Genomic DNA, 13,625 nt, shown 5'->3' with positions numbered 1-13,625 from the left:
ATTTCTACCAGCCTAAATATTCTCTGTTATTTTTCATTTAAATGTTTAGAAGTTTACACTAATTCTAAAGCATGGAATAACTTTTAAGCGTTTAGAAGTAAAATATTTTATTAATAAATTGATGAAAAACTAAAATTAGTATAAAATATAAACGTGAGGTTTAAAGAATCCTTTTAGGTTTTTCAATTCAAATAAAATCTGTGGTTTTAATCGATAAACTTTGAACAAGATTGAATTTTTTAATTAATTTAATTTGCAATTATCTAAATTAAAAATGGAGGTTTTAAATAATGAGAAATGGCTACATGGAAGTTGTTCAATTTTAAAGAATGAAGAAACTTAAATTAACCCAGAAAACTGAAGAAACAAGCATTCACAATCTAAACTAAATAGACCATGAATATAACTAAGTCAAATTTTATATGAGAGGGTTGCTAGCTATTAGAAGCATTTGAAACATTTCTCATTCATATAAAATAGCATTGCTTCCCTTGAATCCTGAACATTAAATAAGTAGATACGAAACGTGACAAAAGATTCAAATCCTAACTTAACAGTTTCAAATTCTTCAGTTAATGAAAATATTGCCAAAGATTACAATATAGCTGTGATAGCAATACAAGAACCGTATGTTATGCATAATCAACCATTTCATGCACCATGGAGCAAAAATACTATAAAGTTCCCAATAAACTCTCTGCATTCCTCATCTTCATCCTGTACTATTAAAAAGCCACCAAAGTAGCAACTGAAATTAAATTGCTACACCCGAATGAAAAATCATGATCCAAAAATACACTTCATGCATCAACTGAATCTACGGCTCTGCTTAACCCTTGGCATCATGTGCATACGCTACCACGTTACAAACTATACTCAATGCACCACCAAACCAAGTATACATCAAAAGAAGATTCTTCATGCAGAATGTGACCAAATCATCTATATTTTCCAAGCTCCATCTTCTTCTTGATTGTTCTCTGACCATAATATATTGATGAATCTATGATCCCTGCAACGGTAAATACACCTGTGCAGAAAGGTTGAAATGAATTTTTAATCAGTTGCGTCATAAAAACATAGATGTCCCTGATGTAGACAAGTGGATTCTGAATAGAAAAAGCATTAAGTTCAAGTAGTACCTAGCTCATACTGGCTATGAATTACAGTATTTTTCATTCAGAGCTTAACTTTGATACATTGTGTTAGTGTAAAGATAATTTATATGCCGTCAACTAATCAGAAATCACTTTAGATATAGCTTTGAAATGATTAGTAGAAAAGTTCATGATTTTTAACCATATGATGAAAGTTGATAAGAAATTAATTTATCACCGTTATCTTTCCCTGTAATGAGAGGATAGCAAGAACAAGGAATTACCTCCAATAATTGCACAAATATTGGTTAGGAAATGTAAGAATGGAATATGCTCCTCTTTAAAGTTGACCTGCAACATAAAACAAATCAATTTAAGATCCAATACGCTTCTTCTTTTAACTTGCACTACAATATGCTTCAACAGAACTATGAAGTTGGGTTCTTGGATATCCTCCACGCAACTAAAAGATAATGGATACATATTTATGTTGAATCAGCAGAATGTATCATAATTATGGGACAATTATAAATAAAATACCAATATCAATCATATCAACCCGATTGTAACTTGCAAAAGCATTATATTTATATCAACTCATGTAGATATTTTTAGGATTAGTCACGCCCTGTAAGCTTTGACTTGTATACTTGTTTCCAAGTAACTCACATTATGTGTTTAAGGTAGAAGAAGGCTTCACTTTCAATAGCTGTTAGTGCCAAGAATATTCGGATTATTATTAGTCTTAGAATTACCTGACAAGAACTTGTATTAATAATACCATAACTTGACCTAATGACACCTCTAACAACAACTCTTTGCAACCCTAATAAATTATCACTAATGTAGGAAAGGGATCAAAATCCTCAAGATATCTGAATTCAGTTAGGGCCACAAATTGACTCTGAATATCTTGCGCTCATTGATAACTCAACCAGAAAAACATGTAAATCAGTATCTTAGGTTCAAGAAATCGATACTGTTTGCAAATTATGTACAATGAACAAATGAAGTTTTGACTTGTGCAGGTGCTTTTATTTCGCAGCGTCTAATTGTGTGTCTACACAAAGACACTGCACATTGTTTTCATCCTATCAAAATATTCCCATTTACATTTTCTTCCAGGTCATCCTATCAATGTAACAACTTCGCACCTCCAGAGAAACAAATCAGAACAATCAATAGTTAAATACAAGCTGATAAAAAAACGAAGAAAAGAAAACTAGCTAAATACAAAATCTTGCATTTTCTTCCTGTTTCCCTACACTTAGACCCTAGCGGTGTTTTTAAGTTGTTTTACATAGTGACAAGATTTTGAAAAAATTATATTCGGTATGTGAAGTTTTAGAGATCAAGTATTGGTCCAAAGTTTTTAAGTTTAAGTGTTGATTTTGAATTTGATTACAATGGAGATGGATAAGGCTTAACAGTTCCAAACTCCTTCGTGACTACAATAATTATGGAAGAAAATAAACTCTATGCTGGATCTGAAGGGGGGACTACTTATAAAATTATCGGCTTGTGTCCTTTTGAATCTATAGTAACAATTTTAGATAGAGACAAGCAGCAAAAATGCAAAACAGGGCACAATACACCCATTCACTATATGAGGAAATGCTTAAAAGGTTATCTTACAATACAGGAAAAACAGAGACTTATGCATGCCTGGCTGTATCAAACTAAAGCAGAAAAACACAACTTCGAGTCCAGTCAAGGGAAGCAGAAAAGACATCAACATTATATGCAATTTGCTAGAAAAATTAGGCAATTTTACCTTGATTGGAGATATGTCATAAAAGAAGAAAACTCCAGGAACTGCAACACCCAGCTCTGAACTCTTGAAATGCTCAGTCACGGAATACTGTGCAATAACATTTATTATGTTATGCTACGTAGGCACTATCCAATGAATCGTGAAATGACAGTATGTTCATAATATTAAAAATACCTGATTTGAATGGATAACACGACCTCTAATGTCTGTGTATATTGTAGGGACCACCTGCAATGTGTACACACATAGATGCCCAAACAGGTATCAAGCCAGAGCATAATTGCATGCACAATATTCAAGCAGTTAGAAGAAAGCATAAATGATGCAACAATTTTGAAGCAAATATTCTAAATGTTTTTGCTGGTTTTCTCGTAGTTTTGGCAAGACAAATACTAGAATAGACTAGAGTTTGTAAATGCAGTATACTAAAAGAAAAAGAAAAAAAAAAAGGAGAAAATGCAATTTCATCTCATAAGAAGTGCACGTATTAGAGAGTTTCGGATAATAACATAATTACAGATACATAACTAACCTTTATAAAATACTGGTACATGCCATGAGTTGGTCCTTGCACCCACTTTACCCTGCAAAGGATTGGAAGGAGAACAAATTTAGGAGACTTCAAACGATTAAAGGAAGAAAAATTTAGGCACGGTTTTTTCAAATGACTATCATTTGATGAGAATAATACATCACAAAATTTTGCAATCATGGTCAACTTAAATGCTCAGAGAGTAAAGAAAAGATGAAAAATAAATTAACAATTTGCTGCTTCTGCAAAAAAAGCTCATCGCAAGGCTTCATTGTAACAAAATATGAAAATTGAAGTTTGTCTGTATGTGTATTGTAGATGTAAAACCAATCTTAAACAGCTTAAATTTTAGGTAGAGTTGGTCCTTAAAATGTATTGCATGTGAGTGGCCAATAGTTACTTCAAATTTCAGGTATATCATAGTTAAGAGTTCTCACCCCTTCCATTGTATTTTGTATTTTCAATACAAACCTACTAATACAAAAGTCAGAGTTTACAATTTCAAGACAAAGCATAATAGATGTATTGTAGTGCAGTTATAACTTCTAAGACAATGGATATTTTACAATCAAAAGTCTGGTACCCTGGTTTCAGCTCTATATGTTGAGAGAATGGGAAAAACACATTTATTCAATAGCCGAGTAAAAGGCTAATCTCCAAACATTTGAATGCTACTTGTTCTCAACAATAGGGTTGAATAAGGGTAACAAACAAATGACATTTGGCCTACCCTATACATGAAGTTATGGCTTAGTCATCAAATCTGGAAAACAATCTGGTTGTTTATTATTTTTGAAGATTTCAAAAGGCCATTTGGGAGAATAAAAAAACTCATACATTTCATTTTAGTGCCTTGCAAATTGCAATGTGAGGAAACATGCTTCACAGTGACTGAAAACAAATTATTGTGCTTTTACAAGTTATAGTCTTTTAAATGGAAACTTGATTAAGTTTTAATAATAGAGGGGAAAAGTAATTTACTTTAGAATCTCATTCTATAGCATTAGATTCAAATTTTTACAAATCTCAGTATGTTAAAACTCATGCCCATGTCCATCCTTGACACCAGAAAATAAAGGTATCTGCTGGAGAAGAAAATTACCCGTCAAGAGGATTTACCAATCCAGGGAAATGGTGACCAAAACTTAATTTGTTGATCCGATGGCTTATCTGCATCGCATCATATTTTGAAAATCAACCACGAGATTACAAGGAAAGGAAAATCATAAAAAATATATCAAAGTTTTCAAAATATGATAAATAATTCAGGCAAAGGATAACTAAAAACAGTTCAGTCTTACATTATAATGATTATCCTGTAAAGCAAGAAGATCAGCAAGAAATACAGCAGACTGAAGAAAGCTTTTCCCGGTTGCAAAATGAAAATTTCCAGCCACTTTATTAACTTCAAGAGATCCTTGAATATTGCATCCTTCACCTTCTTCATCCCTTACCCTTTGCACATAACCTTCTCTTTGACACTAAAACAAAACCAAAGCATCAGAATGTAGTATACCTCCTACAAATTCAAACATGAGAACAAAGTACACAAATCCAGTATAATTAACATAAATGTCGGATTTCATCAGCCAAGAACTCCGATACATGCTATATAATGGATCAAGGATCTATAGAATAAGGTACAGCGAAGCCTTCTCATTCCTGTTGTTAGCCTCCTCATTGCATCTGGAAGTTTTCATAAATTATAATAAATGTGCTTCAAGCAACAACATACATAAAACAAGTAAAACCTCACAAGTGTGGCATTTGAATCCACAGAAAATGCTAGTACTTATTGTGTAATAGAAAGAGAGTATCAAACCAACCTGATCAATCAAATCCATATTTGTCAGAGCCCACCCCTTTTTCCTATATGCTTCACGCACTTCTTCACAAGAATTACAACAGTGTTCATCTGACTGCATGAGAATGAACAAGAGAGAAACCATAGACATAAAAGAAATCACTAAACCATTGGAGAGTACAAGTTGCACTGAAATTAAAGTGTACAAATACACAGTAAAATATAAGTTTAGACACCATATTAATCTACTCAAATGAAAGCATCAATGATGATATTAAATTTCACTTAAAAATAGTATGAGTTTAGACAGCATATTACATACTCAAACTTCAGTTACCCATAGATTCTGGGATCATTCCATAAAAATACTACTGTGTTAGTCAAACCAAAAATATTTAACCAGCATCATCCCAACAATGTAACACCATAAACAGTAGGACCAGCTTACCATTTTCTACAATATAAATACATTTAACAAAAGAGTATTATTAGGATTTATCATTGTTATAGACATTGTTACTGAAAACGAACAGTGAAGATAATTTTGGTGTTTAAGAATAAGCACAGAAATAGTATATCTTTCTATTTTTTTCAACTTAACAAACATAAGAACTTTGATGACATACAATAAAAGGCATGGAACAGAAATTGAATAAAGGAAAAACTGTTACTGATGAGAAAACTACAACACAAAAAACACAATTAATGTATAAAATAAGTTTAACTAAATTTTTAAACCCTAGAACTTATGGTCAAACAAGTTTTTATCTCCCAAATTAAAAAAAAAACATATATATCACTTTATTCACTTAAATTTGAAAAAAAATAATAATATATGTGTGTGTGTTTTAGACCCTTAGCACTAAATTTGAGGGACTAAAATTATTTGTTTTAAAATTTTGAAGACCAAAACTGAATTCACCCTTCAGATGCCAAAAACATAGTTAAGCCTTTTCCCCACTATATTATCTAATCATGTAAAGTCATAAACTGTATTTTCCCATATATATTAGACCAGGGCTTGAACACTGTTATCTAAGGTTGACAATACTTTATACAAAAAGTAGATCAATGCACAAAAATTATCACACAGGTAATAGTTAGATATTTTATAAGTTATGAGTATTAGTTGGATACTCCCATACAAAAACTGGGATAAAGTGAGGTTAAAACACTTATGGTCTTTTAATGTCTTTCTTGTGATGAGGCATGAGCCTTTTCGAACCTCATATGATAGGGCATCAAAAACTACCTAGAACCTTGAGGACACTCTTCACCCTAGATTACCTAGTTTAGATCCAAAACATTTTTTATAGTCAAATCTCACCCAATTATGTCACCACAACCCTTGATAGCTAATTTCTCCCTTCTTTTTTCATAAAATCTTTAAGACTTTAACACAATTTAAAAAAAAAAAAAAACTACTGAACATTAACACTTTGACAGTCACCACATTGAAACCAAAACATGTTAAAGTTACAAAAACTATAAGAAACATGAGCTAATTTAAGTATAGTAAATGGTCAAAGGTACCTCTTCCGCACCAAAACATGAACCACAATACTTCTCATCATGTCCAAGTCTGCCACCATGTTTTTGTAAGGGTCTCTCAATCTGGAACAAAAAAGATATACAGGAAACAGGAATGAAAACTCTTTATACATGAACAGTGACCTTTGTCTTCGAAATGAAAAACATAAAAACTTAGTAGAAACAAGGGGTATATAGACATTTACAACAGTTGACTTTAATTTTTTATGCCAGCCATCATTGGTAATGAATTCAAGAGGTAGGAACCAAGATCCAAAAATAAAATCTCATCAAGGCAAACACAACAGGCGACCAAATATAAATATATACAAGTCATTACTGTGTATAATACCCAGATCAAAATCAAATTATAAAACAATTCAAACCAGAGAACCTTCTACTTCCTATAACCACTAAGCATTAAAAATGACATTATTGACTTGGGAGAACAAACGTAATGCTGGAAAAGCAATCTACAAGAAAAATGATCACAGAGACGCAGAAGAACAATGCCAAACCAAATCCAACCCAAGTAGTCTTTTTTGAACAATGAATTACCAGTTACATTACAACCATCCAGTCTAAAGGTACTTTTTCCAACAGAAACTCAAGATCCCACATAAAAGTCTGTAAGAGCTTCATTCATTAATATGCAACAATCATGCTATCATCCATATTCTATTCCTGCCTTGAGTAACGAAGCTTGTATTCATTTTAAAGTACTTTCACATTAAATGTCTGAACTTTACAAAGTTGATAGCTAGCATGAAGGATTTAACAGGTCAGAACCTTTATTCTACTAGTCATCCCTATAAATATAAGAAACACAAGTGCAAGGCCTTTCATTTCCAAGCAGCTCAGTGCAAAATATTAAGACATAGCTAACATGGTTCTCTAATACTACAAAAGTATGAAATGTTTCAGGCTAGCATTTCTATTAACAATAATTCCTCTTAATTTGTATTAGAAGACAACACAATTATAAATAAGGTGGCCTTATCTCACAGCACAATCTATGAACTGAGCCTCAGGATCTACCAAAAACTAAATTTTCAATAAAATCATTTAATGTACAATCTTTTATCATGGTGTCTCCTAAAGTTATCATCAATCATCCTTTATAACTTTTAGCTGGACTATCTTCCATTTGATTAACTTTTCCTATATTTTCATACCACCTTCGGCTAGGTTTAGTCATCTTCTCAATAGGTGCTTGCTACTAAAACTTTCTCCCAATTTTCTCCTTTCTTGTATATCCACTCATTTACCTCAACATTCTGATCTCAACAACACTTTTCTCTTAAAACCCCAATATTCAATGCTATAAAACAACAACAAAGCCTTAACCCACTAGATGAGGTCAGCTACATATATCAGACCACACTACTACTACTCAATTCAGTTAAACTAAAGCTTCAAGAACATTATTTAGCCAAAGATCCCTTAATGATTTCCTCCGATGTCTATTTTGGTCCCTCAATGGGTGTTACACCAATCTTTCCTTGTATATAGTCATTTCTTATTATGTCCTTTCTTGTATGACCACACATCCATCTTAACATTCTCATTTCTGCTTTTCCCACCCTTTTTCTCATGCTGTCCTTTTAACAGCATTCACCACCATATAGTATAGCTAGACATGTAGTTGTGGAAAAAAACCTGTCTCTGAGCTGTGTAGGTACCTTGCAATCACACCAATAATCACTACTGTTATAGTGAACTAACAATTCGTGTATTTGAAAAACTCTTTAGTTAGATGCTGCACTCATTTGAACATAGATATTGAGTTCAAGCTTAAAAACACACAAGATGTATGTTGCCACCTTTAAAAGTAAATGACAAATAGTGTAACGGCAAGTTAAGAGTCAAATAGATCAAATTCTATGACAAACACAAAGCAATCAACAAATGTGAAGTAAAAAAGAGCCAGGGTATTTCAGCTAACCTTTGGTGCACCAATTCCATCCTTCCTCTCTTCTATCACACTACCATTACCATCAATTCTTTTCTTCACTATATTATGTCGCTGCAAATAGAAATAGTACAGTGTGAATAATGTTTAATAACTAACAATGGTATAAACATGAGACTAGGGAAATGATAGATAAAGAAGTGTAAATATGCAGTTAGAATTACAGGAACTGAAAATTAATTGATAAGATGCTAATGTAAGCAGAACATACTATGTCAAGGTGCTGCTCCCCACTAATATCCATTGCATCTAAACTGAGTATTGAACATCGAACAGCAGGAAAAGTGACATCAAACTGCATTTCAATGGGAAAAATGAGTTAAATTTTTAGTATTAAAAGGTAAAGTTAATATTAAGATGGCTAATGCTTGAAGACTTAGAGGATATATGAAGGTACAAGGCCAATCAAACAAGAAATATGGCACCTATACAAGTTGTATCGACAGAAAATCACCAAACAAATAAATGATTCATAGATTGGACTTGGAATATGAAGATCTGAATAAAACTGAAAAAAGTTATACAGCAAATAACAACAATAATTACATTGATGTGCAAGGTATCTCCTCTTGAAGTATCCACCAAAAGCGTACTCTCTGTAACTGTGTAGAGATATAAATCTGCAATCAAAGGTAATAGATAATATTATTGAACTTTAATGGGAAAGATAACGGTCACATGCACATATCCAGGCAACAAAGTAATCATTCAGAGAAAAGCCAAGCTAGCTCATTTAATATCACTCAATTTTTTTCTATGACTGGGTCTATTCCTTTTATCCCTAATAAAACTAGCAATAGTTAAATAGCAATCATCACTGATTTGTGCCAATAATTTAGAACATTACTCCTGTCATACATATCTGGATTATATTATCAGAATATTTTCTGCGACATGAATCAGTGCACCCAAATGAAAGCCCAAACAAACCCTCCTTTACGGAAATCCTAAACATATCATCAATTACATTAATGAATCAATGGATCTAGGTCCTTATTGCCTTGGAACTCTCAACTATCAACCATCAATCTTTTATAAATATGGAAAATGGTCGGAAGAGGAAGAAGATGAAAAAAAAAAAAAAAAAACTATCGTTCCACCTAGACAGAAATCTTCCCTTTCCTAATTCCTAAGTTCCCTCACCACTCAATGAAAATACATTACAAATTCAGCTCAATGCAACAAAATTGCCGAGCGCAGGACAAACAAATTAACACAATTTTCTTAACACCCGAAAATAAAATCCCCCACTTTAAAATTTCCCACCTTTCCGAACCACCCAACAAAAACAAGTCAAAACTCCAACAATCAACAAAAATTTGAAGGAAAAGAAATACAAAAATAGGAGATGCAGGTCACATACTTAGCTCGGAAAAGAAGAGAAAGAGCATGACAGCCGCGGAAACGACGGTGACGACGCCGCCGGCGAGCGTGCGGCTATAAAAATCTTCATTGACCTTTGGGTAAGCGTCCAAATTGCGGAGCCTGTTGAAGACTTTATCCATGGATGGTCGCCGAAACCTCACAAGCACCCACCTTTCAGAGAATATTATACTATGAACGGCGCTCCGTCACCAACGGTGGCCGGAGAATGGCGCGTGGGGAAGGAATGGGTTGTTGAAGAATGAGGAAAGACCGAAACAAACACGGGATCATATGACCTCCTATTCAAGGTCAATTTAGTCAAACATGCCGTCTAAAACCCCTTTTATTTTCCATAAAAAAATTTGAACGATTGGTAAAAAATTTTAACTGATTACTATAAATTGAACATTTTAAATTTGGAAATTAATTCTCAAAATTACATTTAACTTATTACGGCTGTCTCAAAGTGGATAAAAAGAACTTTTTGAATTTACGTTTAACAACCACAAATAGCGTATTAACTGATTTTTCGTTTCTTAAAATATGTTTGCTTCATTGGTGAAAAACGAATCTCTGAATATTGGTTGTTGTTTCAAGGTACAAATTTCACATTACTTGTTACTTTTATATACCCACAATTTGAGGTAAAATTTTATATTATAGGCACATATTTAATTTATTTTTCATTTAAAAGCACTTAGTTTTATAGTAGTTTTGCTAATTATAGGAGAGAAAGGTGATTGTGTTTAAAAACTTGCTTTTATAAACATTTTAAAATAAAATCCGAGTCTACTAATTCTATATAAACATTTTAAAATCTTAATTTTAGGTTTTAAAAGATTAGGTTATTAAAAAATATTTAAAATTAATAATATAAATGATGGATATTTCAAATGGATGTCTACTATTAATAAATATAATCACTTTAAATATATAATTATTAAAAGAGGAATATAAGTATCTAATGACCATATTAGTAGAGATATCTCATTCTTAGAATTAAGTGATTTAGATAATGTTATTTTTGAATTTATTCACTTAATTTTGATACACTTGAATGATGATCAAGTCAGCAGAACATAAAAGAAAAATATCTTCTCTTAACCTCATTTATAAATATGTCAAAGATTTATCAATACAAACATTTATTGAAGAAAATACTTGTTTTATTATCTTCATATATTATTATTTTGTGTAACATCTCAATTTTAGCATCTTAAAACTAATAAAATATAATGTTTCACTTTAATGTTCAAAACATATAAATTAATGTATAAAGTATATTAATACAGTCTTACAAAAAATAGGATTATATAAATATATCAATTATACAAACCAACTAAAAACCAGCAACTATAATTCTAAACACAAACTAACCACTTATAAGAGCTTCCCACTCAGACCTTCCCTAACCTAATAGGTGGCTCCTCATCCTCCAGAGGTACCTCTAAAATTGCAACATCATCTACTCCCACTGAATAGGTGACCATCGCAAAAGAAAGACAAACAAAACAACATAGAAACATAAAAGAATGGTAAGTTAATGTGCAAAAGAGATATTCATATATATATATATATATATATATATATATATAATATTTCAAACATTCAAAATACTTACAAACATGGTATAAAACATATCTCTAATTACACAAGCAGTTGACATTAAACTCAATTATCCGGATACATGCATCTGACATTAGATTTTCTAGTGGCCTGCACCTACGGATGGTTCCCAAACTCTACAAAGTTTGGCTGCCTCAAGGGGTTATCACCCAACCATCAACAAGGTAAATCCCTTTCACGCTTAGGACCAGATCAAGTTCAGTGACTAGGACCTTTTGCTACTCTTCACGACATAACTCATTCTACTTTATTTGAGTGTCAATGATTATTAGAATTTCAGGATACCAACCAATAATGAATCATTGTGTCAATGCATACACTAAAACCTCCACATTGAATCTCTCCTTAAAATTCTTATCAACACATCACATTCCATGCTCACAAACAATATCTATAATATTCAATAATCATTACAAATCAGATATATACATAAAAGAAAACACATAGAAATTCTAATTTTAGTTAACAAATATCTGTGCAAAATCTAACCCACTTGCCCAACAAATACATCCTCTCATTGGGCAAAAAGACATTTTTCGACCAGCGACTGGGGGTTCGCCTAGTGAGCTTCAAGTCTGGAAAGCCCTAAGTCTGAAATCCGCCCAGCGAGTATTTACTCGCCAACGACTTCCAAATAAGTTACATCCCTGACTCATTATTCACCTAGTAAGAATTACTCGTCCAATGAGTCTGCATAATTATGCAAAATATAAATTCTGCATATGCATTTCCATTCATTTTTTAGACCATCAGAGAACTTCACAAATATCAATTACATGCTTCACTCAATTTCATACACAATATCAGCATGACTTGAATTAACTAAACATATTACCGTACCAACACTCCTAAGCAAACCACATGACTATTAGCATCTCAATTTACACACATCAAATCACATACAACAATCCAATTTCACTAGATAAAATCAAGCAAGTCAAGGAATCAGTGACTTTAATAATCTCACAGGTTGTCAGGTTTTACAGAGGGGGTTTCACCGGGGAGAACAACACCAATGAGACCTGAGCCCAACCCATAAGACACTGACACCACTTTCAACCCAAAACCTTAAGGCAATGGGTTTATGGGTCTTTATTCTTATATAGTGCTCTACTTTCTCATTTCTGGTCAATGTGGGACTTAGACTCACACTTGTATTCCTAACAATCTCCCCCTCAAGGGTGAGTCCCTTCAATCACATTGGTACACCCCCCTCCAGCGGAAGCTGCCCAACCACGAGTACTCCTTTTCTGCCCTTTTTCTGTACCGCCGTTATTCTTAACAGGACACGCTTTACCTGGAACCCTTATCTGGGACTCTTGCCAGGAAGACTTTCGATACTAGGACCATACTGGTACTACACTCGTCTGAGCCGGTATTAACCATCGGCTCTGATACCACTTGTTAGGTTTTACAGAGGGGGTTTCACTAGGGAGAACAACACCAATGAGATCTGAGCCTAACCACATAAGACACTGACACCACTCTCAACCCAAAACCTTAAGGCAATGGGTTTATGGGCCTTGATCCTTATATGGTGCTCTACTTTCTCAATTCTGGTCAATGTGGGACTTAGACTCACACTTGTATTCCTAACAATCTCCCCCTCAAGGGTGAGTCCCTTCAATCACATTGGTACACCCCCCTCCAGCGGAAGTTGCCCAACCACGAGTACTCCTTTTCTGCCCTTTTCTGTACCGCCGTTTTTTCTTAACGGGACACGCTTACCTGGAACCCTAACCTGGGACCTTTGCTAGGAAGACTTTCGATACTAGGACCATACTGGTACTGCACTCGTCTGAGCCGGTATTAACCATCGGCTCTGATACCACTTGTCAGGTTTTACAGAGGGGGTTTCACCGGGGAGAACAACACCAATGAGACCAGGTCATACACAACATAATTAGCTTCCCTTACCTATTATC

At 33.4% G+C, this 13,625-nt stretch overlaps 1 protein-coding gene across 1 annotated transcript; it reads right to left on the bottom strand.

Moving 5' to 3' along the window:
• Positions 1-472: 472 nt before the first annotated feature.
• On the bottom strand, positions 473-10,384 carry LOC114179190 (endoplasmic reticulum-Golgi intermediate compartment protein 3-like). Its single transcript, XM_028065432.1, has 13 exons — positions 10,073-10,384; positions 9,256-9,329; positions 8,921-9,004; positions 8,683-8,763; positions 6,741-6,821; positions 5,230-5,322; positions 4,705-4,884; positions 4,506-4,573; positions 3,404-3,455; positions 3,046-3,099; positions 2,872-2,958; positions 1,382-1,448; positions 473-1,030 (listed from the first exon to the last, which is right to left on the bottom strand). The coding sequence occupies exons 1-13, from the start codon at positions 10,212-10,214 to the stop codon at positions 939-941; spliced, it is 1,155 nt and encodes a 384-aa protein (XP_027921233.1). The 5' UTR covers positions 10,215-10,384; the 3' UTR covers positions 473-938.
• Positions 10,385-13,625: the final 3,241 nt, after the last annotated feature.

Source organism: Vigna unguiculata, chromosome 3 (assembly GCF_004118075.2).
Source record: "Vigna unguiculata cultivar IT97K-499-35 chromosome 3, ASM411807v1, whole genome shotgun sequence".
NCBI lineage: Eukaryota > Viridiplantae > Streptophyta > Magnoliopsida > Fabales > Fabaceae > Vigna > Vigna unguiculata.
This window is presented reverse-complemented; position numbering and strand designations above follow the sequence as displayed.

Bases quoted from the DNA above. Each gene is read 5' to 3' on its own strand.
- LOC114179190 (XM_028065432.1), bottom strand. From the start codon at position 10,214: ATGGATAAAGTCTTCAACAGGCTCCGCAATTTGGACGCTTACCCAAAG. The intron at 8,764-8,920 runs GTATGTTCTGCT...TTCTATTTGCAG, and splicing joins GGGAGCAGCACCTTGACATA to CGACATAATATAGTGAAGAA. The intron at 4,574-4,704 runs GTAAGACTGAAC...GATGCGATGCAG, and splicing joins TACAGGATAATCATTATAAT to ATAAGCCATCGGATCAACAA.